Here is a 25,995-nt window from a genome sequence, read left to right as displayed (position 1 = left end):
GACGTTTCGTATTCCAAAGTCACCCATTTCTCCACATGAGACTATACACAAGTATCTACTTCCGAATTTCCCAATCTTCAGATCAGTAATATTTAACCATCCTCCTCCCACGGTTCCTTCGGACCACCAGCTAACTCCTTCGCTGATTTGATTCCACATTCCCTGAGAATTTTCCCTCCACCACTTAACTTGTATCCCATATTCACACTCGTTTTTCAATCGGAAAGTACAATTCATTCGCAAAGGAGGACTGTCCCACATGTCTACATAGGTTGAGGTTGGAATGACCTCAACATCCCCCTTCTTGGTACCATCCCCTAATAATGACATTACCCGTAATTTCAAGTTACCGTAGTCGAAACTATCTCTGATCCAGACTCCACATAAATACTTGTCTTCAGATCCCGAAGTTACATTTATCAATTGTAGGGTAGTGTTTCCCATTTGTGTTTTCATATCCCAAGTTGTGACAATACCTGTGTCTACCCAATCCATATCCTTTTTCCATCTTACATTGACTTCTTCGGATCCAGCTCCCTGGTCATTGGTGAATGAACAAGTCAGATTTACATTCATTCCTTCAACCGCCATAGTCACCGGCTCTAGAACAGTAATCACAACAGATTCATGAGTTAAAGTTACTTGACATGACATGATCAGTCCAATGATTAAGATGTAGGCCTTGGGTCGGTGGGTTTGGCTCGAATAACCATCTTGGTGGAAGACAGTGGCTGCACTTCCCAATGAGTAGGGACTTTCTTGATCCGGGTGTAGTGGATCCAGTTGTTGATGCCCTCGACTTTTGCCGCCGTGAAGGTTGTCATAATCACCTGACGTGGACCCTCCCATGATTCCTTCAAGGGGTCCGTGCTCCAGTTCTTTACATACACCCGGTCTCCTGGTTGGATGTCATGGACTGGATTTTCCAGCGGCAGAGGGCGGTTCCACTGCAAAGCACCTCTCAAAGCTGTAAGAGTCTTGTTAAGAGATAGAACATAGTTAAAGAGCATTTGGTCCCCAACCACGTGAGGATCACCTTTTAATGTTGTTGCATGATATGGTCTGCCATATAGTATTTCATATGGACTTACTCCTACCTTTTCCCTGGGTTTAATCCTGATTCTTAACAAAGCCAATGGTAATGCTTGCGGCCATTGAATCTTAGCTTCTTGACAGATTTTCTTAATCTGACCTTTCAATGTCTGATTCATTCTTTCTACCTGCCCACTTGATTGAGGTCTCCATGGGGTATGTAAATTCCATTTAACATCGAGCACTCGTGCTATGTTTTGTACTATTCCGGCCACAAAATGTGGTCCCCTATCTGATGAAATTCCCAGGGGTACTCCAAACCTAGGAATAATTTCCCTTAATAAGGTTTTGACCACCTCCTTAGCCTGGTTAGTTCTGCACGGAAAAGCCTCGGGCCATCCCGAAAAAGTACATACATATACCAGAAGGTATCTGTACCCTTGAGCCCTGGGCAACTCTGAAAAGTCAACTTGCCAATAATCACCTGGCTCTGGTCCTACCTGTAATTTTCCTAATTGAATCTGCTTCCTCACTACAGGATTGTTCTTTATACAGACTGGGCACATTGCATTAACTCGTTTAGCTAAAGTCAACATCTGGTTAGAAATGATTTCTTTCTTTAAAAATTTAACCAATACCTCCGCCCCCCAGTGGCATTTGTTGTGTTCTGCTTCTAAAATTATTTTCATGATCTTGACAGGTACTAATACTTGCCCTATGTCGGTCACATACCACCCTAACGCGTTCTTCTGGGCATTCACAAGTCTGGCCAGTCTTTCATCTTCTAAGGAGTAATTGGGCTTCTGCTCTAGGTGAGGAGTGACTGGGCTTACCTTTGTCGGAATCAATGCCAATTGTGTCCAAACCTCACGTGCCACTTTCCGAGCAGTAGCATCTGCTAGATTATTTCCTTGGAAGATTTTTCCTTCTTCCTTCTGATGTCCTCTCACATGCATTACTGCTACTGCAGCTGGTTTATGCACAGCATCCAAAAGAGATAGGATTTCGTTTCGATGTTTTATAGATGTCCCTTGAGAACTTAACAGTCCTCTTTCTTTCCATAATGCTCCATGGACATGCAGAACTCCAAATGCATATTTAGAGTCAGTCCATATATTTACCTTCTTTCCTTGACTCAAAACCAAGGCGCGAATCAAAGCCACAATCTCTGCTTTCTGCGCTGATGTTCCCGGGGTGAGGGCTTTAGCTTCCACGACCTGGAGAAGCGTTACCACCGCATAACCCGCATACCTGGTCCCATTCTCGACGAAACTGGATCCATCTGTAAACAGTTCCCAGTCCGGAGACTCCAATGGCACGTCTTTCAGGTCAGTGCGGCTAGCGAAGACTTGTTCAATGACTTCCACACAGTCGTGGGTCAATTCGCCTTCTTCCTGCTCACTGCGGAGAAATTCTGCTGGATTGATATGGTTAGTTACTTTTAGCTCAACATCATCTTGTTCCCTTAATATTGCTTGATATTGCAACATTCTGCTGGAGGACAACCAATGCCCCCCTTTTTGTTCCAGAACTGTTATCACCATGTGAGGCACAAACACTTCTATTTTCTTACCCAAAGTCAATTTTCTTGATTCCTGAATCAATAGTACAGTAGCTGCCACGGCTCGCAAACAGGACGGCCATCCAGAGCTGACTGCATCTAGTTGTTTCGAAAAATAGCCGACCGGACGCTTCCATGATCCCAACTTTTGCGTGAGTACTCCTAAAGCCAGTCTCTGTCTCTCATTTACATATAATTGAAAGTCCTTAGTTAAATCAGGTAGTCCCAATGCCGGGGCTTCTTTTAGTGCTTGCTTTAGCCCTTGGAACGCATTCTGCTGTGGCTTGTCCCACCGTAACTGTGTCTCTTTTAGTGCCTCATATAAGGGTTTGGCCAGGAGTCCGAAATTCGGTATCCACAGCCGGCACCATCCTACCATTCCTAGAAAGGATCTTAGTTCCTGATGATTTCGGGGAATAGGTATGGTGCAGATGGCTTCAATTCTATTTGCTCCTAATCGCCTTACTCCTTGTGTTATTTCACAGCCCAAATATAACACACTTGTCCGGATGAGTTGGGCCTTTTCTTTCGAGACCCGATATCCAGCCTGGCCTAGCATGTTCAATAAGCTTATAGTTAAATTTAGGCAAATGTCCCTTTCTTCTGTGGCCAGGAAAATGTCATCTACATATTGAAGTATTACATGAGAAAAGGGAGATTCTTTTACCTGTGTTGTTTTCCATTCCTCCAATTCCTTGGCTAACTGGTTCCCAAATATTGTGGGGGAATTCTTGAATCCTTGCGTAAGTCGTGTCCAAGTAAGCTGTTTCTTCCGGCCAGAGTCAGGGTCTTCCCACTCGAATGCAAAATATTTCCTACTTTCAAATGCCAGAGGGATGCAGAAGAAAGCGTCTTTTAAATCAATTACTGTAAACCATTGAAATCTTTCAGACACAGATGTTAACAAAGTATAGGGGTTTGCCACCACTGGGTGGATATCCTTGGTTATATTATTTATAGCTCTCAGATCCTGAACTAACCTATATTTACCATTGGGTTTTCGTACTGGAAAAATTGGGGTATTAAATTCTGACTCACATTCTTGCAAAATACCTTGGATTAAGAATTGAGCAATCATGGGGGCTACTCCTTTCCTAGCTTCTAACTTAATCGGATATTGTCTAATCCTTACCGGTTGGACTCCCTCCTTTAGCTCAACCACTACTGGTTGAGCTGCCTTAGACTTACCTGGAGTGCCGGTTTCCCAAACCCAAGGTACCACTGCCTGTTCAACCTCTTCAGGAATTGGGGTGGGCTCTACCTCCTTAATCACAAATAGTCTAGATATTTCTTTATCAGGAATTTCTAATTTCACTCGTCCTCCTTCAAATAATATTCTCACATTTAGAAGAGATAACAGATCTCTTCCAAACAGTGACTCTGGGCAATTAGGCATATACAGGAATTGATGATCAAATTCTTTTCCTCCGAATTTTATGTCTAACGGCTGCAAAAATGTCCTCTCTTCTACTTGCCCAGTTGCCCCTATTACTTGAATTTTTGCATCACTTAATAACCCTAATTTTGTATTCAAAACCGAATGTGTTGCTCCCGTATCAACTCTAAATTCTCGTTCTTGTCCCCCTACCTCCAATACTACCTTCAGATCCTGATCTAGTCAGCTCTGATTTTGATAGTTGCCTAACACAAATGCTTGAACGACATCTACCGGCCCCGTGGTAGCTCCTGCGTTTCCCATAGGATTTACATTCCCCACATTACCCATTCCCCATTTGACTGGACATTCATTTTTCCAGTGACCTAACTGTCTGCAGAAGGCGCATTGATTAGGACCCAATTTTCCTTGCCCCCCGAAGGGATTTCCCAATCCTCCCATTGCTCCCCTTCCCAAATTCTGCTGAATTATGCCCCTTCCTCGACCCATACCACCCCGGCCCCGTCCTCGTCCCCTTGGGCTTCCTCCCGTAGCGTGTTGCAATACTGCTAAAATATTTGCCTGATGTCTCTTTGCTGTCTCTTTTTCTCTATTATTATATACCTTCCATGCCACTTCTAGCATTTTCTCTAGGTTCCGAGTGTCCTCCCCTTCTAACTTTTGCAGCTTTTTCCTAATATCATCCTGAGATTGCCCCATAAAAATCAAAGCCAACTGTAATTTCCCTGCCTCCCCATCAACCTCTAAATTAGTAAATCTGCGTGCAGTTTCCTTCAGCCGCTCCAGGAATGCTGACGGGGACTCACTTTTATCCTGTCTTATGGAATACAGTTTTGACCAATTCATTGTTTTTGGCATCCCCGTTCTAATCCCTTCTATTATTAATTCTTGATAAACTTGAAGTCTTTTCCAACCCCGACTGGTGTTAGGATCCCACCCGGGGTCCTCTCTCGGGACCAAGTCATTTAGAGTTCCATCCATCATTTGTACCCTCAACATTTCCCTGGCTCGTTCTGTCATTGCCCGTAACACCATCTCTTTCTCGGTTGAATCCATCAAGGTATCTAGTAACACCTGTAAATCATTCCAATCAGGATTTTGTGTTTTTATTATCATTTTTACCACTCGAGCAACCTTGTCCGGATCCTCCCGGTATGACCCTGCTGCTTGTTTCCAAATTATCAGATCCCCAGGTGAGAACGGGACTTTAATAAACACCTTCTCACCCTGAGGTCCCATAGCTTCCCTTAAAGGGGCTATCAGTTGGGGTTTTTCCCTATTTTTCCTCCCTTGTCTAGTTCTTTCTGCAATAGGGGTTCTCGGTATATTACGGGTATGACCGGGAGATGGCTCCCCAGGACAAGGTATTATCGATTCCTGGGAGCCCTTCCCCATTTCTGGGGTTTGTATTATTTCTCTTTCTTCTTTATCACTATCTTCCTCTTCCGAAGCTAATTCTGCAGGAGGGGCACTAGGAGCTACAAGCAAAGATAGGTCCTCTTCCTGGCTTGTCAGCTTTGTCAAACAACCATTACACCTATTCCTTTGCCTACAACCTTGACAATTTTGTTCCTCTACCTGTAATACCATAATACCACATTCTTTCTGCCATTCGGGTTTGCCTTTTAGGGTATAAAACAAATCCAAATAAGGAATCTCATCCCATTTTTCATTTTCCCGTAAAAACTGCATTAACGGGGATATCACACCAGGGTCAATAGACCCATTAAGGGGCCACCCCAAACTTCCAGTTTCATATTGTGGCCACCAATGATTACAATAATCAATCATCCTTTCCCTTTTTAACTCTTGATGGAACCCTTCTCTTTTCCAACGCCCCAACAAACATCCTAACGGAGTATTTTCCGGAACCTTTTCATTAGATTGAACCAAAGCTTTAAACGTTTTAAATGGCATCATAATAACACAATCACACAATACTATCTCACAAACACACTTCCAACAGTCACGGCTACAACAGATATTGATTATCAAATTATTAACCAATAAACCAACGGATACTGATTATCGAATTATTAACCAACAAACCAACAGACACTGATTATCAAATCATCAACCAACAAACTAACAGACACTGATTATCAAATTATCAACCAACAAACCAACAGACAGTGATTATCAAATTACTAACCAATAAACCAATAACCAACCAAACTTGCCACTTCTCGACACCGCGAGGGGCAAGTGCCGATCCTGCGCAGCTTTCGCCGCGTCTAACGGTCGGCGCCTAGGCTTTACCAACCAGAGACGTCTTCTGCCCAACCCTGCGAGGATCGCCGCCTCGACTTATCAGGCAGGCACCTAAACCAAATAATAAAGCACCTTCGGGCTTACCTGTTACAGTTGTCCGTCAGGCGCGGGGTCGGGCGCGGGTCGATGACTCCCCAGGAATCACCTGGTGCCGGCGTGGAGTGGATCAGCTCGCGAACCGCCCCAGCCACCTCCGGAGTCCTGCCGCGGTCGCCAAAAACTGCTGCCCGATCCCAAAGAGTAAAACACAAATCAACAAAGTTGTTTTGTGCGGTGCTTTATTCAGGGCCCGGGGACCTGAGGACTAGCGTCCAAAGTCAAAGTCCCAACCCCTTAGTGAATCTTACACAGTTTTATACCCTTTTACAAATCTTGCTTCACCATGGCTACATGCTATGGTCCACATACTTCACATCAAAGGCAGCAGTCATTTTCGAGATAACATTTCTAAAGGTTATAACTCTTGCACGCCTGCCTAAGTTAAGACAATAAGATACCTTTCTAACGGTTATAAATCCTACATGCTTGTCTAAACTAGAACTATAGATTAATCCCACACCTGTTTATTGTACTTCATCAGTAAATTCCCTACTGTTCCTATAAATAACCAGTTGGTCCTTCTTCGCCCCACTGGCCCTTAACTCATTATTCTGTAGCTCAGCACATTCCCTGGCTTAGTTCCCAGGGCCTACCTTGCACTAGCTACAAACTGCAGCCTTAGCATTACTACCACTAACTATTAAATGTATATGTATATGCTAACAACACCATGGAGGCCAAGAATCAAATGATTCATTGTGACATCAAGTGGCCTAAAAGGGCATGGAATGCATTGTGACACCACAGAGGTTAAGAGAAGCAAGGAATCATTGTGACCCAATGCAGGCTAACAATCTAATGATCCCTTGTGACACCAATGGGCCTAAAAGGGGCAGGGATGATTTGTGAAAGCATGGGGCCCCAGTAAAACCTGGTACAATTATGCAACCATGGAGGCCAAGAATCAAATGATTCATTGTGACATCAAGTGGCCTAAAAGGGCATGGGATGCATTGTGACACCACAGGGGTTAAGAGAAGCAAGGAACCATTGTGACCCAATGCAGGCTAACAATCTAAGAATCCCTTTTGACACCAGGGGGCGGAAAAGGACCACGGATGAACTCTGACAGCATGGGGAGCTATAGAAGCAAGGAACCATTATGACACCATGAAGGCCAAGAATCAAGTGGTTCATTGTAAGACCAAGTGGCCTAAAAGGGCTTGGAATGCATTGTGACACCACAGAGGTTAAGAGAAGCAAGGAACCATTGTGACCCAATGCAGGCTAACAATCTAATGATCCCTTGTGGCACCAGGGGGTATAAAAAGGGCCAGGGATGGATTGTTACAGCACGGGGACCAATAGAAGCAAGGATCTATAATGCCACCGTGGAGGCCAAGAATCAAATGATTCATTGTGACATCAAGTGGCCTAAAAGGGCATGGGATGCATTGTGACAGCACAGGCGTTAAGAGAAGCAAGGATCTATTGTGACCCAATGGAGGCTAATAATCCCAGGATCCCATTTGACACCAGGGGGCGTAAAAGGGCCAGGGATGAATTGTGACAGCACGGGGACCAATAGAAACAAGGAACCATTATGACACCACGGAGGACAAGAATCAAATGATTCATTGTGACATCAAGTGGCCTAAAAGGGCATGGGATGCATTGTGACAGCACAGAGGTTAAGAGAAGCAAGGAACCATTGTGACCCAATGCAGGCTAACAATATAATGATCCCTTGTGACACCAATGGGCCTAAAAGGGACAGGGATGAATTGTTACAGCACGGGGACCAATAGAAGCAAGGATCTATTATGCCACCATGGAGGCCAAGAATCAAATAATTCATTGTGACATCATGTGGCCTAAAAGGACATGGGATGCATTGTGACAGCACAGGGGTTAAGAGAAGCAAGGATCCATTGTGACGCAATGGAGGCTAACAATCTAATGATCCCTTGTGACACCAATGGGCCTAAAAGAGGCAGGGATGCATTGTGAAAGCATGGGGCCCAATAGAAACCTCGTACAATTACGCAACCATGGAGGCCAAGAATCAAATAATTCATTGTGACATCATGTGGCCTAAAAGGGCATGGGATGCAGTGTGACAGCACAGGGGTTAAGAGAAGCAAGGATCCATTGTGACCCAATGGAGGCTAACAATCTAATGATCCCTTGTGACATGAATGGGCCTAAAAGGGGCAGGGATGTATTGTGAAAGCATGGGGCCCAATAGAATCCTCGTACAATTACGCCACCATGGAGGCCAAGAATCAAATGATTCATTGTGACATCAAGTGGCCTAAAAGGGCATGGGATGCATTGTGACACCACAGAGGTTAAGAGAAGCAAGGAACCATTGTGACCCAATGAAGGCTAACAATCTAAGAATCCCTTTTGACACCAGGGGGCGCAAAAGGACCACGGATGAACTCTGACAGCATGGGGAGCTATAGAAGCAAGGAACCATTATGACACCATGAAGGCCAAGAATCAAATGGTTCATTGTGACATCAAGTGGCCGAAAAGGGCATGGGATGCATTGTGACACCACAGAGGTTAAGAGAAGAAAGGAACCATTGAGACCCAATGCAGGCTAACAATCTAATCATCCGTTGCGGCACCAGGGGGTATAAAAAGGGCCAGGGATGGATTGTTACAGCACGGGGACCAATAGAAGCAAGGATCTATTATGCCACCATGGAGGCCAAGAATCAAATGATTCATTGTGACATCAAGTGGCCTAAAAGGGCATGGGATGCATTGTGACAGCACAGGGGTTAAGAGAAGCAAGGAACCATTGTGATCCAATGCAGGCTAACAATCTAAGAATCCCTTTTGACACCAGGGGCCGTAAAAGGGGCAGGGATGAATTGTGACAGCATGGGGCCGATTAGAATCAAGGAACCATTATCACACCATGGAGGCCAAGAATCAAATAATTCATTGTGACATCAAGTGGCCTAAAAGGGCTTGGAATGCATTGTGACACCACAGAGGTTAAGAGAAGCAAGGATCCATTGTGACCCAATGGAGGCTAATAATCCCAGGATCCCATTTGACACCAGGGGGCGTAAAAGGGCCAGGGATGAATTGTGACAGCATGGGGACCAATAGAAACAAGGAACCATTATGACACCATGAAGGCCAAGAATCAAATGATTCATTGAGACATCAAGTGGCCTAAAAGGGCATGGGATGCATTGTGACACCACAGGGGTTAAGAGAAGCAAGGAACCATTGTGACCCAATGCAGGCTAACAATCTAATGATCCCTTGTGACACCAATGGGCCTAAAAGGGGCAGGGATGATTTGTGAAAGCATGGGGCCCAATGAAAACCTGGTACAATTATGCCACCATGGAGGCCAAGAATCAAATGATTCATTGTGACATCAAGTGGCCTAAAAGGGCATGGGATGCATTGTGACACCACAGGGGTTAAGAGAAGCAAGGAACCATTGTGACCCAATGTAGGCTAACAATCTAAGAATCCCTTGTGACACCAGGGGGCGCAAAAGGGCCACGTATGGACTCTGACAGCATGGGGACCTATGGAAGCAAGGAACCATTATGACACCATGAAGGCCAAGAATCAAATGGTTCATTGTGACATCAAGTGGCCTAAAAGGGCATGGGATGCATTGTGACACCACAGAGGTTAAGAGAAGCAAGGAACCATTGTCACACAATGCAGGCTAACAATCTAATGATCCCTAGTGACACCAATGGGCCTAAAAGTGGCAGGGATCGATTGTTACAGCACGGGGACCAATAGAAGCAAGGATCTATTATGCCACCATGGAGGCCAAGAATCAAATGGTTCATTGTGACATCAAGTGGCCTAAAAGGGCTTGGAATGCATTGTGACAGCACAGAGGTTAAGAGAAGCAAGGAACCATTGTGACCCATTGCAGGCTAACAATCTAATGATCCCTAGTGACACCAATGGGCCTAAAAGTGGCAGGGATCGATTGTTACAGCACGGGGACCAATAGAAGCAAGGATCTATTATGCCACCATGGAGGCCAAGAATCAAATGGTTCATTGTGACATCAAGTGGCCTAAAAGGGCATGGGATGCATTGTGACAGCACAGGGGTTAAGAGAAGCAAGGATCCATTGTGACCCAATGGAGGCTAATAATCCCAGGATCCCATTTGACACCAGGGGGGGGAATAGGGCCAGGGAAGGATTGTGACAGCATGGGGCCCAATAGAAACAAGGAACCATTATGACACCCTGAAGGCCAAGAATCAAATGATTCATTGTGACATCAAGTGGCCGAAAAGGGCATGGGATTCATTGTGACAGCACAGGCGTTAAGAGAAGCAAGGAACCATTGTGACCCAATGCAGGCTAACAATCTAATGATCCCTTGTGACACCAATGGGCCTAAATGGGCCAGGGATGAATTGCGACAGCATGGGGCCCAAGTAAAACCTGGTACAATTATGCCACCATGGAGGCCAAGAATCAAATGATTCATTGTGACATCAAGTGGCCTAAAAGGGCATGGGATGCATTGTGACACCACAGGGGTTAAGAGAAGCAAGGAACCATTGTGACCCAATGCAGGCTAACAATCTAAGAATCCCTTTTGACACCAATGGGCCTAAAAGGGGCAGGGATGTATTGTGACAGCATGGAGCCCAATAGAAACAAGGAAGCATTATGACACCATGGAAGCCAGGAATCAAATGATTCATTGTGACATCAAGTGGCCTAAAAGGGCATGGGATGCTATGTGACACCACAGAGGTTAAGAGAAGCAAGGAATCATTGTGACCCAATGCAGGCTAACAATCTAATGATCCCTTGTGGCACCAGGGGGTATAAAAAGGGCCAGGGATGGATTGTTACAGCACGGGGACCAATAGAAGCAAGGATCTATTATGCCACCGTGGAGGCCAAGAATCAAATAATTCATTGTTACATCAAGTGGCCGAAAAGGTCATGGGATGCATTGTGACAGCACAGGGGTTAAGAGAGGCTAGGATCCATTGTGACCCAATGGAGGCTAACAATCTAATAATCCCTTTTGACACCAATGGGCCTAAAAGTGGCAGGGATGTATTGTGAAAGCATGGGGCCCAATGAAAACCTGGTACAAATACGCCAACATGGAGGCCAAGAATCAAATAATTCATTGTGACATCAAGTGGCCTAAAAGGGCATGGGATGCATTGTGACACCACAGGGGTTAAGAGAACCAAGGAACCATTGTGACCCAATGCAGGCTAACAATCTAAGAATCCCTTGTGACACCAGGGGGCGCAAAAGGGCCACGGATGGACTCTGACAGCATGGGGACCTATGGAAGCAAGGAACCATTATGACACCATGAAGGCCAAGAATCAAATGGTTCATTGTGACATCAAGTGGCCTAAAAGGGCATGGGATGCATTGTGACACCACAGAGGTTAAGAGAAGCAAGGAACCATTGTGACCCAATGCAGGCTAACAATCTAATGATCCCTTTTGACACCAATGGGCCTAAAAGGGCCAGGGATGAATTGCGAAAGCATGGGGCCCAAGTAAAACCTGGTACAATTATGCCACCATGGAGGCCAAGAATGAAATTATTCATTGTGACATCAAGTGGCCTAAAAGGGCATGGGATGCATTCTGACACCACAGGGGTTAAGAGATGCAAGGATCCATTGTGAACCAATGGAGGCTAATAATCCCAGGATCCCATTTGACACCAGGGGGCGTAAAAGGGCCAGGGATGAATTGTGACAGCATGGGGCCCAAGAGAAACAAGGAACCATTATGACACTGCTGCCCGATCCCAAAGAGTAAAACACAAATCAACAAAGTTGTTTTGTGCGGTGCTTTATTCAGGGCCCGGGGACCTGAGGACTAGCGTCCAAAGTCAAAGTCCCAACCCCTTAGTGAATCTTACACAGTTTTATACCCTTTTACAAATCTTGCTTCACCATGGCTACATGCTATGGTCCACATACTTCACATCAAAGGCAGCAGTCATTTTCGACATAACATTTCTAAAGGTTATAACTCTTGCACGCCTGCCTAAGTTAAGACAATAAGATACCTTTCTAACGGTTATAAATCCTACATGCTTGTCTAAACTAGAACTATAGATTAATCCCACACCTGTTTATTGTACTTCATCAGTAAATTCCCTACTGTTCCTATAAATAACCAGTTGGTCCTTCTTCGCCCCACTGGCCCTTAACTCATTATTCTGTAGCTCAGCACATTCCCTGGCTTAGTTCCCAGGGCCTACCTTGCACTAGCTACAAACTGCAGCCTTAGCATTACTACCACTAACTATTAAATGTATATGTATATGCTAACAACTCCCCCCTTTTGAGCATCCTTCAATCTTCTGCAAGGATGCTCAACTTCTTCCCTCCATTCTTCATGTAACCGTCTCTAAGCACGAAGGAGGCGGTGTGTTCCCAGCCGGTTGTCCGTTCCTGGTCATAGCCTTCATTATTCTCCGGGTATGAATTCCTTCTCTGGTGATTACTCCTAGAAGACATCTGTAAACTCCATACACAACTCCAATTAATATCAACAATATTATTGCATATTGAACAATTGAGGATATCCAACCAGAGACCTGGATCCCTAGAGAGCTAAATATTGCTCCAATCCAGTTATATTCCGCATCTTTTGCTATTTCCCTAGTTTTAGATTCAATATTCTCCAATTGATCTATATCTTTTTCTACTTCCTTTGTCACATTTGGGATATGAATACAGCAATGATCTGTCTTCCCATGCAGATATCCACAAACTCCATGCTCTCTTAGTAACAGCATATCTAATGCCATCCGGTTTTGCAATGTCATCCGAGTGGTTGCCTGTAATTGTGAATTTAAATCTTTAAATCCCTTCTTGGTGGCTGCTGCTAATCTTTCGGTCTGTCCCAGGAGTCTATACAACATTTCCCTATTTCGATATGTGGAGATAGGTGCAAATAAAGATTCTAGTGCCCATCCGAATTTTACTCCCCCTGACGGTTCATGCCACTCATTTTCTTCAATAATTTCATCTCCTATGTCTCTCCTTTGCCTGGCCTGTATTTCTTGTTTATTAAGTTTAGATTGTTTCCAGAATGGACATAAGGTAGGAACTCCTAAAGTTATTTGAGTTACCATCCCATCGATCGGTATATGAGTGGTCCATTTCCCATGTCCCATTACCCAGACCAAGTTACCAGGGCTTCTGATAGTGGTAGTTTTGCAATCTACTTGTTTGTTACCGGCCATCTCTCCCCTAATTGTATGATTGTACCCTCTACATTCACATCCCCACTTGAGTAACACTCTTACTGGTACCAAACCTATTTCTGCTTCTGGAGTATCACAAGTAATAACTCGTGAACAATTCCGTCTCTGTTGTCCCAGTTGATGTCCTCTGAGCTGTCTCTGTTGTTAATACTCTAGTATAAGTCTGGTTCTTATTTCCTATCCATTCAATGCACCAATTCACAGTTCCTAGGTAACTATATGTCTCTAATAAACTTGGTCCCCAAATTGCTCCCCAATCGTCTTCTAAAGACTGTGATTGCGTAATGTTTTGACATACTTCTTCATTTCTTGTGCGTTTTACCTGCATCCAAACCTTATTACAGGGTTCCCTTATTGGTCCTTCCACAATGCATTTGTTCATTTTACTAACCCACGCATAGTAGCCTGGCATTTGCTGGCAATCTTTTTCCAACATATTCCTAATTAATTGGCATCCTTCCTTCTTTTCTACATACTCCTTTGGTATCAATTTACAACTCCAAGTAAAATCCACGAATGCCCTGGGTAAAGTTTTTACTGGGATGATTCCCCACGGTATCGGCTCCCCGGCTGCCTGTGGTAAAGGTAAACAAGCTGTAATCGAGGAAACATTCTGCACTTTACCAAAGTCCCGAATTAATCCTACTATCAAATTTTCCTGTTCCTGACTGCGGGGAAATGTTACATCTATGGCTCGAGTTCTTCTGTGAGTTCCTCTGATGCTATTAAGATAAACTGCAGTTATTGCATGTCCCCGCCCACTATAGACCCCACGTTGGCCAGTGATTCCACCTCTCAAATGCGACCAAGCCCTGACGTTTCGTATTCCAAAGTCACCCATTTCTCCACATGAGACTATACACAAGTATCTACTTCCGAATTTCCCAATCTTCAGATCAGTAATATTTAACCATCCTCCTCCCACGGTTCCTTCGGACCACCAGCTAACTCCTTCGCTGATTTGATTCCACATTCCCTGAGAATTTTCCCTCCACCACTTAACTTGTATCCCATATTCACACTCGTTTTTCAATCGGAAAGTACAATTCATTCGCAAAGGAGGACTGTCCCACATGTCTACATAGGTTGAGGTTGGAATGACCTCAACATCCCCCTTCTTGGTACCATCCCCTAATAATGACATTACCCGTAATTTCAAGTTACCGTAGTCGAAACTATCTCTGATCCAGACTCCACATAAATACTTGTCTTCAGATCCCGAAGTTACATTTATCAATTGTAGGGTAGTGTTTCCCATTTGTGTTTTCATATCCCAAGTTGTGACAATACCTGTGTCTACCCAATCCATATCCTTTTTCCATCTTACATTGACTTCTTCGGATCCAGCTCCCTGGTCATTGGTGAATGAACAAGTCAGATTTACATTCATTCCTTCAACCGCCATAGTCACCGGCTCTAGAACAGTAATCACAACAGATTCATGAGTTAAAGTTACTTGACATGACATGATCAGTCCAATGATTAAGATGTAGGCCTTGGGTCGGTGGGTTTGGCTCGAATAACCATCTTGGTGGAAGACAGTGGCTGCACTTCCCAATGAGTAGGGACTTTCTTGATCCGGGTGTAGTGGATCCAGTTGTTGATGCCCTCGACTTTTGCCGCCGTGAAGGTTGTCATAATCACCTGACGTGGACCCTCCCATGATTCCTTCAAGGGGTCCGTGCTCCAGTTCTTTACATACACCCGGTCTCCTGGTTGGATGTCATGGACTGGATTTTCCAGCGGCAGAGGGCGGTTCCACTGCAAAGCACCTCTCAAAGCTGTAAGAGTCTTGTTAAGAGATAGAACATAGTTAAAGAGCATTTGGTCCCCAACCACGTGAGGATCACCTTTTAATGTTGTTGCATGATATGGTCTGCCATATAGTATTTCATATGGACTTACTCCTACCTTTTCCCTGGGTTTAATCCTGATTCTTAACAAAGCCAATGGTAATGCTTGCGGCCATTGAATCTTAGCTTCTTGACAGATTTTCTTAATCTGACCTTTCAATGTCTGATTCATTCTTTCTACCTGCCCACTTGATTGAGGTCTCCATGGGGTATGTAAATTCCATTTAACATCGAGCACTCGTGCTATGTTTTGTACTATTCCGGCCACAAAATGTGGTCCCCTATCTGATGAAATTCCCAGGGGTACTCCAAACCTAGGAATAATTTCCCTTAATAAGGTTTTGACCACCTCCTTAGCCTGGTTAGTTCTGCACGGAAAAGCCTCGGGCCATCCCGAAAAAGTACATACATATACCAGAAGGTATCTGTACCCTTGAGCCCTGGGCAACTCTGAAAAGTCAACTTGCCAATAATCACCTGGCTCTGGTCCTACCTGTAATTTTCCTAATTGAATCTGCTTCCTCACTACAGGATTGTTCTTTATACAGACTGGGCACATTGCATTAACTCGTTTAGCTAAAGTCAACATCTGGTTAGAAATGATTTCTTTCTTTAAAAATTTAACCAATACCTCCGCCCCCCAGTGGCATTTGTTGTGTTCTGCTTCTAAAATTATTTTCATGATCTTGACAGGTACTAATACTTGCCCTATGTCGGTCACATACCACCCTAACGCGTTCTTCTGGGCATTCACAAGTCTGGCCAGTCTTTCATCTTCTAAGGAGTAATTGGGCTTCTGCTCTAGGTGAGGAGTGACTGGGCTTACCTTTGTCGGAATCAATGCCAATTGTGTCCAAACCTCACGTGCCACTTTCCGAGCAGTAGCATCTGCTAGATTATTTCCTTGGAAGATTTTTCCTTCTTCCTTCTGATGTCCTCTCACATGCATTACTGCTACTGCAGCTGGTTTATGCACAGCATCCAAAAGAGATAGGATTTCGTTTCGATGTTTTATAGATGTCCCTTGAGAACTTAACAGTCCTCTTTCTTTCCATAATGCTCCATGGACATGCAGAACTCCAAATGCATATTTAGAGTCAGTCCATATATTTACCTTCTTTCCTTGACTCAAAACCAAGGCGCGAATCAAAGCCACAATCTCTGCTTTCTGCGCTGATGTTCCCGGGGTGAGGGCTTTAGCTTCCACGACCTGGAGAAGCGTTACCACCGCATAACCCGCATACCTGGTCCCATTCTCGACGAAACTGGATCCATCTGTAAACAGTTCCCAGTCCGGAGACTCCAATGGCACGTCTTTCAGGTCAGTGCGGCTAGCGAAGACTTGTTCAATGACTTCCACACAGTCGTGGGTCAATTCGCCTTCTTCCTGCTCACTGCGGAGAAATTCTGCTGGATTGATATGGTTAGTTACTTTTAGCTCAACATCATCTTGTTCCCTTAATATTGCTTGATATTGCAACATTCTGCTGGAGGACAACCAATGCCCCCCTTTTTGTTCCAGAACTGTTATCACCATGTGAGGCACAAACACTTCTATTTTCTTACCCAAAGTCAATTTTCTTGATTCCTGAATCAATAGTACAGTAGCTGCCACGGCTCGCAAACAGGACGGCCATCCAGAGCTGACTGCATCTAGTTGTTTCGAAAAATAGCCGACCGGACGCTTCCATGATCCCAACTTTTGCGTGAGTACTCCTAAAGCCAGTCTCTGTCTCTCATTTACATATAATTGAAAGTCCTTAGTTAAATCAGGTAGTCCCAATGCCGGGGCTTCTTTTAGTGCTTGCTTTAGCCCTTGGAACGCATTCTGCTGTGGCTTGTCCCACCGTAACTGTGTCTCTTTTAGTGCCTCATATAAGGGTTTGGCCAGGAGTCCGAAATTCGGTATCCACAGCCGGCACCATCCTACCATTCCTAGAAAGGATCTTAGTTCCTGATGATTTCGGGGAATAGGTATGGTGCAGATGGCTTCAATTCTATTTGCTCCTAATCGCCTTACTCCTTGTGTTATTTCACAGCCCAAATATAACACACTTGTCCGGATGAGTTGGGCCTTTTCTTTCGAGACCCGATATCCAGCCTGGCCTAGCATGTTCAATAAGCTTATAGTTAAATTTAGGCAAATGTCCCTTTCTTCTGTGGCCAGGAAAATGTCATCTACATATTGAAGTATTACATGAGAAAAGGGAGATTCTTTTACCTGTGTTGTTTTCCATTCCTCCAATTCCTTGGCTAACTGGTTCCCAAATATTGTGGGGGAATTCTTGAATCCTTGCGTAAGTCGTGTCCAAGTAAGCTGTTTCTTCCGGCCAGAGTCAGGGTCTTCCCACTCGAATGCAAAATATTTCCTACTTTCAAATGCCAGAGGGATGCAGAAGAAAGCGTCTTTTAAATCAATTACTGTAAACCATTGAAATCTTTCAGACACAGATGTTAACAAAGTATAGGGGTTTGCCACCACTGGGTGGATATCCTTGGTTATATTATTTATAGCTCTCAGATCCTGAACTAACCTATATTTACCATTGGGTTTTCGTACTGGAAAAATTGGGGTATTAAATTCTGACTCACATTCTTGCAAAATACCTTGGATTAAGAATTGAGCAATCATGGGGGCTACTCCTTTCCTAGCTTCTAACTTAATCGGATATTGTCTAATCCTTACCGGTTGGACTCCCTCCTTTAGCTCAACCACTACTGGTTGAGCTGCCTTAGACTTACCTGGAGTGCCGGTTTCCCAAACCCAAGGTACCACTGCCTGTTCAACCTCTTCAGGAATTGGGGTGGGCTCTACCTCCTTAATCACAAATAGTCTAGATATTTCTTTATCAGGAATTTCTAATTTCACTCGTCCTCCTTCAAATAATATTCTCACATTTAGAAGAGATAACAGATCTCTTCCAAACAGTGACTCTGGGCAATTAGGCATATACAGGAATTGATGATCAAATTCTTTTCCTCCGAATTTTATGTCTAACGGCTGCAAAAATGTCCTCTCTTCTACTTGCCCAGTTGCCCCTATTACTTGAATTTTTGCATCACTTAATAACCCTAATTTTGTATTCAAAACCGAATGTGTTGCTCCCGTATCAACTCTAAATTCTCGTTCTTGTCCCCCTACCTCCAATACTACCTTCAGATCCTGATCTAGTCAGCTCTGATTTTGATAGTTGCCTAACACAAATGCTTGAACGACATCTACCGGCCCCGTGGTAGCTCCTGCGTTTCCCATAGGATTTACATTCCCCACATTACCCATTCCCCATTTGACTGGACATTCATTTTTCCAGTGACCTAACTGTCTGCAGAAGGCGCATTGATTAGGACCCAATTTTCCTTGCCCCCCGAAGGGATTTCCCAATCCTCCCATTGCTCCCCTTCCCAAATTCTGCTGAATTATGCCCCTTCCTCGACCCATACCACCCCGGCCCCGTCCTCGTCCCCTTGGGCTTCCTCCCGTAGCGTGTTGCAATACTGCTAAAATATTTGCCTGATGTCTCTTTGCTGTCTCTTTTTCTCTATTATTATATACCTTCCATGCCACTTCTAGCATTTTCTCTAGGTTCCGAGTGTCCTCCCCTTCTAACTTTTGCAGCTTTTTCCTAATATCATCCTGAGATTGCCCCATAAAAATCAAAGCCAACTGTAATTTCCCTGCCTCCCCATCAACCTCTAAATTAGTAAATCTGCGTGCAGTTTCCTTCAGCCGCTCCAGGAATGCTGACGGGGACTCACTTTTATCCTGTCTTATGGAATACAGTTTTGACCAATTCATTGTTTTTGGCATCCCCGTTCTAATCCCTTCTATTATTAATTCTTGATAAACTTGAAGTCTTTTCCAACCCCGACTGGTGTTAGGATCCCACCCGGGGTCCTCTCTCGGGACCAAGTCATTTAGAGTTCCATCCATCATTTGTACCCTCAACATTTCCCTGGCTCGTTCTGTCATTGCCCGTAACACCATCTCTTTCTCGGTTGAATCCATCAAGGTATCTAGTAACACCTGTAAATCATTCCAATCAGGATTTTGTGTTTTTATTATCATTTTTACCACTCGAGCAACCTTGTCCGGATCCTCCCGGTATGACCCTGCTGCTTGTTTCCAAATTATCAGATCCCCAGGTGAGAACGGGACTTTAATAAACACCTTCTCACCCTGAGGTCCCATAGCTTCCCTTAAAGGGGCTATCAGTTGGGGTTTTTCCCTATTTTTCCTCCCTTGTCTAGTTCTTTCTGCAATAGGGGTTCTCGGTATATTACGGGTATGACCGGGAGATGGCTCCCCAGGACAAGGTATTATCGATTCCTGGGAGCCCTTCCCCATTTCTGGGGTTTGTATTATTTCTCTTTCTTCTTTATCACTATCTTCCTCTTCCGAAGCTAATTCTGCAGGAGGGGCACTAGGAGCTACAAGCAAAGATAGGTCCTCTTCCTGGCTTGTCAGCTTTGTCAAACAACCATTACACCTATTCCTTTGCCTACAACCTTGACAATTTTGTTCCTCTACCTGTAATACCATAATACCACATTCTTTCTGCCATTCGGGTTTGCCTTTTAGGGTATAAAACAAATCCAAATAAGGAATCTCATCCCATTTTTCATTTTCCCGTAAAAACTGCATTAACGGGGATATCACACCAGGGTCAATAGACCCATTAAGGGGCCACCCCAAACTTCCAGTTTCATATTGTGGCCACCAATGATTACAATAATCAATCATCCTTTCCCTTTTTAACTCTTGATGGAACCCTTCTCTTTTCCAACGCCCCAACAAACATCCTAACGGAGTATTTTCCGGAACCTTTTCATTAGATTGAACCAAAGCTTTAAACGTTTTAAATGGCATCATAATAACACAATCACACAATACTATCTCACAAACACACTTCCAACAGTCACGGCTACAACAGATATTGATTATCAAATTATTAACCAATAAACCAACGGATACTGATTATCGAATTATTAACCAACAAACCAACAGACACTGATTATCAAATCATCAACCAACAAACTAACAGACACTGATTATCAAATTATCAACCAACAAACCAACAGACAGTGATTATCAAATTACTAACCAATAAACCAATAACCAACCAAACTTGCCACTTCTCGACACCGCGAGGGGCAAGTGCCGATCCTGCGCAGCTTTCGCCGCGTCTAACGGTCGGCGCCTAGGCTTTACCAACCAGAGACGTCTTCTGCCCAACCCTGCGAGGATCGCCGCCTCGACTTATCAGGCAGGCACCTAAACCAAATAATAAAGCACCTTCGGGCTTACCTGTTACAGTTGTCCGTCAGGCGCGGGGTCGGGCGCGGGTCGATGACTCCCCAGGAATCACCTGGTGCCGGCGTGGAGTGGATCAGCTCGCGAACCGCCCCAGCCACCTCCGGAGTCCTGCCGCGGTCGCCAAAAACTGCTGCCCGATCCCAAAGAGTAAAACACAAATCAACAAAGTTGTTTTGTGCGGTGCTTTATTCAGGGCCCGGGGACCTGAGGACTAGCGTCCAAAGTCAAAGTCCCAACCCCTTAGTGAATCTTACACAGTTTTATACCCTTTTACAAATCTTGCTTCACCATGGCTACATGCTATGGTCCACATACTTCACATCAAAGGCAGCAGTCATTTTCGACATAACATTTCTAAAGGTTATAACTCTTGCACGCCTGCCTAAGTTAAGACAATAAGATACCTTTCTAACGGTTATAAATCCTACATGCTTGTCTAAACTAGAACTATAGATTAATCCCACACCTGTTTATTGTACTTCATCAGTAAATTCCCTACTGTTCCTATAAATAACCAGTTGGTCCTTCTTCGCCCCACTGGCCCTTAACTCATTATTCTGTAGCTCAGCACATTCCCTGGCTTAGTTCCCAGGGCCTACCTTGCACTAGCTACAAACTGCAGCCTTAGCATTACTACCACTAACTATTAAATGTATATGTATATGCTAACAACACCATGGAGGCCAAGAATCAAATGATTCATTGTGACATCAAGTGGCCTAAAAGGGCATGGAATGCATTGTGACACCACAGAGGTTAAGAGAAGCAAGGAATCATTGTGACCCAATGCAGGCTAACAATCTAATGATCCCTTGTGACACCAATGGGCCTAAAAGGGGCAGGGATGATTTGTGAAAGCATGGGGCCCCAGTAAAACCTGGTACAATTATGCAACCATGGAGGCCAAGAATCAAATGATTCATTGTGACATCAAGTGGCCTAAAAGGGCATGGGATGCATTGTGACACCACAGGGGTTAAGAGAAGCAAGGAACCATTGTGACCCAATGCAGGCTAACAATCTAAGAATCCCTTTTGACACCAGGGGGCGGAAAAGGACCACGGATGAACTCTGACAGCATGGGGAGCTATAGAAGCAAGGAACCATTATGACACCATGAAGGCCAAGAATCAAGTGGTTCATTGTAAGACCAAGTGGCCTAAAAGGGCTTGGAATGCATTGTGACACCACAGAGGTTAAGAGAAGCAAGGAACCATTGTGACCCAATGCAGGCTAACAATCTAATGATCCCTTGTGGCACCAGGGGGTATAAAAAGGGCCAGGGATGGATTGTTACAGCACGGGGACCAATAGAAGCAAGGATCTATAATGCCACCGTGGAGGCCAAGAATCAAATGATTCATTGTGACATCAAGTGGCCTAAAAGGGCATGGGATGCATTGTGACAGCACAGGCGTTAAGAGAAGCAAGGATCTATTGTGACCCAATGGAGGCTAATAATCCCAGGATCCCATTTGACACCAGGGGGCGTAAAAGGGCCAGGGATGAATTGTGACAGCACGGGGACCAATAGAAACAAGGAACCATTATGACACCACGGAGGACAAGAATCAAATGATTCATTGTGACATCAAGTGGCCTAAAAGGGCATGGGATGCATTGTGACAGCACAGAGGTTAAGAGAAGCAAGGAACCATTGTGACCCAATGCAGGCTAACAATATAATGATCCCTTGTGACACCAATGGGCCTAAAAGGGACAGGGATGAATTGTTACAGCACGGGGACCAATAGAAGCAAGGATCTATTATGCCACCATGGAGGCCAAGAATCAAATAATTCATTGTGACATCATGTGGCCTAAAAGGACATGGGATGCATTGTGACAGCACAGGGGTTAAGAGAAGCAAGGATCCATTGTGACGCAATGGAGGCTAACAATCTAATGATCCCTTGTGACACCAATGGGCCTAAAAGAGGCAGGGATGCATTGTGAAAGCATGGGGCCCAATAGAAACCTCGTACAATTACGCAACCATGGAGGCCAAGAATCAAATAATTCATTGTGACATCATGTGGCCTAAAAGGGCATGGGATGCAGTGTGACAGCACAGGGGTTAAGAGAAGCAAGGATCCATTGTGACCCAATGGAGGCTAACAATCTAATGATCCCTTGTGACATGAATGGGCCTAAAAGGGGCAGGGATGTATTGTGAAAGCATGGGGCCCAATAGAATCCTCGTACAATTACGCCACCATGGAGGCCAAGAATCAAATGATTCATTGTGACATCAAGTGGCCTAAAAGGGCATGGGATGCATTGTGACACCACAGGGGTTAAGAGAAGCAAGGAACCATTGTGACCCAATGAAGGCTAACAATCTAAGAATCCCTTTTGACACCAGGGGGCGCAAAAGGACCACGGATGAACTCTGACAGCATGGGGAGCTATAGAAGCAAGGAACCATTATGACACCATGAAGGCCAAGAATCAAATGGTTCATTGTGACATCAAGTGGCCGAAAAGGGCATGGGATGCATTGTGACACCACAGAGGTTAAGAGAAGAAAGGAACCATTGAGACCCAATGCAGGCTAACAATCTAATCATCCGTTGCGGCACCAGGGGGTATAAAAAGGGCCAGGGATGGATTGTTACAGCACGGGGACCAATAGAAGCAAGGATCTATTATGCCACCATGGAGGCCAAGAATCAAATGATTCATTGTGACATCAAGTGGCCTAAAAGGGCATGGGATGCATTGTGACAGCACAGGGGTTAAGAGAAGCAAGGAACCATTGTGATCCAATGCAGGCTAACAATCTAAGAATCCCTTTTGACACCAGGGGCCGTAAAAGGGGCAGGGATGAATTGTGACAGCATGGGGCCGATTAGAATCAAGGAACCATTATCACACCATGGAGGCCAAGAATCAAATAATTCATTGTGACATCAAGTGGCCTAAAAGGGCTTGGAATGCATTGTGACACCACAGAGGTTAAGAGAAGCAAGGATCCATTGTGACCCAATGGAGGCTAATAATCCCAGGATCCCATTTGACACCAGGGGGCGTAAAAGGGCCAGGGATGAATTGTGACAGCATGGGGCCCAATAGAAACAAGGAACCATTATGACACCATGAAGGCCAAGAATCAAATGATTCATTGTGACATCAAGTGGCCTAAAAGGGCATGGGATGCATTGTGACACCACAGAGGTTAAGAGAAGCAAGGAACCATTGTGACCCAATGCAGGCTAACAATCTAATGATCCCTTGTGACACCAATGGGCCTAAAAGGGGCAGGGATGATTTGTGAAAGCATGGGGCCCCAGTAAAACCTGGTACAATTATGCCACCATGGAGGCCAAGAATCAAATGATTCATTGTGACATCAAGTGGCCTAAAAGGGCATGGGATGCATTGTGACACCACAGGGGTTAAGAGAAGCAAGGAACCATTGTGACCCAATGTAGGCTAACAATCTAAGAATCCCTTGTGACACCAGGGGGCGCAAAAGGGCCACGTATGGACTCTGACAGCATGGGGACCTATGGAAGCAAGGAACCATTATGACACCATGAAGGCCAAGAATCAAATGGTTCATTGTGACATCAAGTGGCCTAAAAGGGCATGGGATGCATTGTGACACCACAGAGGTTAAGAGAAGCAAGGAACCATTGTCACACAATGCAGGCTAACAATCTAATGATCCGTTGTGGCACCAGGGGGTATAAAAAGGGCCAGGGATGGATTGTTACAGCACGGGGACCAATGGAAACAAGGATCTATTATGCCACCATGGAGGCCAAGAATCAAATGATTCATTGTGACATCAAGTGGCCTAAAAGGGCATGGGATGCATTGTGACACCACAGGGGTTAAGAGAAACAAGGAACCATTGTGACCCAATGTAGGCTAACAATCTAAGAATCCCTTTTGACACCAGGGGGCGCAAAAGGACCACGGATGGAAGCTGACAGCATGGGGACCTATGGAAGCAAGGAACAATTATGACACCATGAAGGCCAAGAATCAAATGGTTCATTGTAAGAACAAGTGGCCTAAAAGGGCTTGGAATGCATTGTGACAGCACAGAGGTTAAGAGAAGCAAGGAACCATTGTGACCCAATGCAGCCTAACAATCTAATGATCCCTTGTGGCACCAGGGGGTATAAAAAGGGCCAGGGATGAATTGTGACAGCATGGGGCCCAATAGAAACTAGGAACAATTATGACACCATGGAGGCCAATAATCAAATGATTCATTGTGACATCAAGTGGCCTAAAAGGGCATGGGATGCATTGTGACACCACAGGGGTTAAGAGAAGCAAGGCACCATTGTAACCCAATGCAGGCTAACAATCTAAGAATCCTTTTTGACACCAGGGGGCGCAAAAGGACCACGGATGAACTCTGACAGCATGGGGACCTATAGAAGCAAGGAACCATTATGACACCATGAAGGCCAAGAATCAAATGGTTCATTGTGACATCAAGTGGCCTAAAAGGGCGTGGGATGCATTGTGACAGCACAGAGGTTAAGAGAAGCAAGGAACCATTGTGACCCAATGCAGGCTAACAATCTAATGATCCGTTGTGGCACCAGGGGGTATAAAAAGGGCCAGGAATGGATTGTTACAGCACGGGGACCAATAGAAGCAAGGATCTATTATGCCAACATGGAGGCCAAGAATCAAATGATTCATTGTGACATCAAGTGGCCTAAAAGGGCATGGGATGCATTGTGACACCACAGAGGTTAAGAGAAGCAAGGAACCATTGTGACCCAATGCAGGCTAACAATCTAAGAATCCCTTTTGAAACCAGGTGGCGCAAAAGGACCACGGATGAACTCTGACAGCATGGGGACCTATAGAAGCAAGGAACCATTATGACACCATGAAGGCCAAGAATCAAATGGTTCATTGTGACATCAAGTGGCCTAAAAGGGCTTGGAATGCATTGTGACACCACAGAGGTTAAGAGAAGCAAGGAACCATTGTGACCCAATGCAGGCTAACAGTCTAATGATCCCTTGTGACACCAGGGGGTATAAAAAGGGCCAGGGATGGATTGTTACAGCACGGGGACCAATAGAAGCAAGGATCTATTATGCCACCGTGGAGGCCAAGAATCAAATGATTCATTGTGACATCAAGTGGCCTAAAAGGGCATGGGATGCATTGTGACAGCACAGGCGTTAAGAGAAGAAAGGATCCATTGTGACCCAATGGAGGCTAACAATCTAATGATCCCTTTTGACACCAATGGGCCTAAAAGGGGCAGGGATGTA

The 25,995-nt window shown here is 44.8% G+C and overlaps 2 protein-coding genes across 2 annotated transcripts; both read right to left on the bottom strand.

The window, feature by feature from the left end:
* Nucleotides 1-668: 668 nt before the first annotated feature.
* Nucleotides 669-14,717, bottom strand: LOC134057539 (uncharacterized). The gene is made up of 7 exons (XM_062514495.1): nt 14,594-14,717; nt 6,345-6,483; nt 4,980-5,053; nt 1,971-3,781; nt 1,747-1,865; nt 1,533-1,588; nt 669-916 (listed from the first exon to the last, which is right to left on the bottom strand). Exons 1-7 carry the CDS (start codon nt 14,715-14,717, stop codon nt 669-671), a joined length of 2,571 nt encoding a protein of 856 aa, XP_062370479.1.
* Nucleotides 14,718-15,055: 338 nt separating this feature from the next.
* On the bottom strand, nt 15,056-18,706 carry LOC134057537 (uncharacterized). The gene is made up of 5 exons (XM_062514494.1): nt 18,703-18,706; nt 16,358-18,168; nt 16,134-16,252; nt 15,920-15,975; nt 15,056-15,303 (listed from the first exon to the last, which is right to left on the bottom strand). Exons 1-5 carry the CDS (start codon nt 18,704-18,706, stop codon nt 15,056-15,058), a joined length of 2,238 nt encoding a protein of 745 aa, XP_062370478.1.
* Nucleotides 18,707-25,995: the final 7,289 nt, after the last annotated feature.

This window comes from Cinclus cinclus, unplaced genomic scaffold (genome assembly GCF_963662255.1).
Source record: "Cinclus cinclus unplaced genomic scaffold, bCinCin1.1 SCAFFOLD_102, whole genome shotgun sequence".
Taxonomy (NCBI): domain Eukaryota; kingdom Metazoa; phylum Chordata; class Aves; order Passeriformes; family Cinclidae; genus Cinclus; species Cinclus cinclus.
Note: the sequence above shows the minus strand (reverse complement) of the source record. Positions and strands in the feature narration are given on the sequence as shown.

Coding starts and splice junctions, on each gene's coding strand:
- LOC134057539 (XM_062514495.1), bottom strand. CDS start 14,717: ATGTCATTATTAGGGGATGGTACCAAGAAGGGGGATGTTGAGGTCATT. Junction 3,782..4,979: donor GAGCCAGGGAAATGTTGAGG/GTACAAATGATG, acceptor CCGGCACTCCAG/GTAAGTCTAAGGCAGCTCAA. Junction 1,589..1,746: donor TGGTATGTGACCGACATAGG/GCAAGTATTAGT, acceptor CAATGTGCCCAG/TCTGTATAAAGAACAATCCT.
- LOC134057537 (XM_062514494.1), bottom strand. Junction 16,253..16,357: donor TAATGCATGTGAGAGGACAT/CAGAAGGAAGAA, acceptor ATTCCGACAAAG/GTAAGCCCAGTCACTCCTCA. Junction 15,976..16,133: donor TGGTATGTGACCGACATAGG/GCAAGTATTAGT, acceptor CAATGTGCCCAG/TCTGTATAAAGAACAATCCT.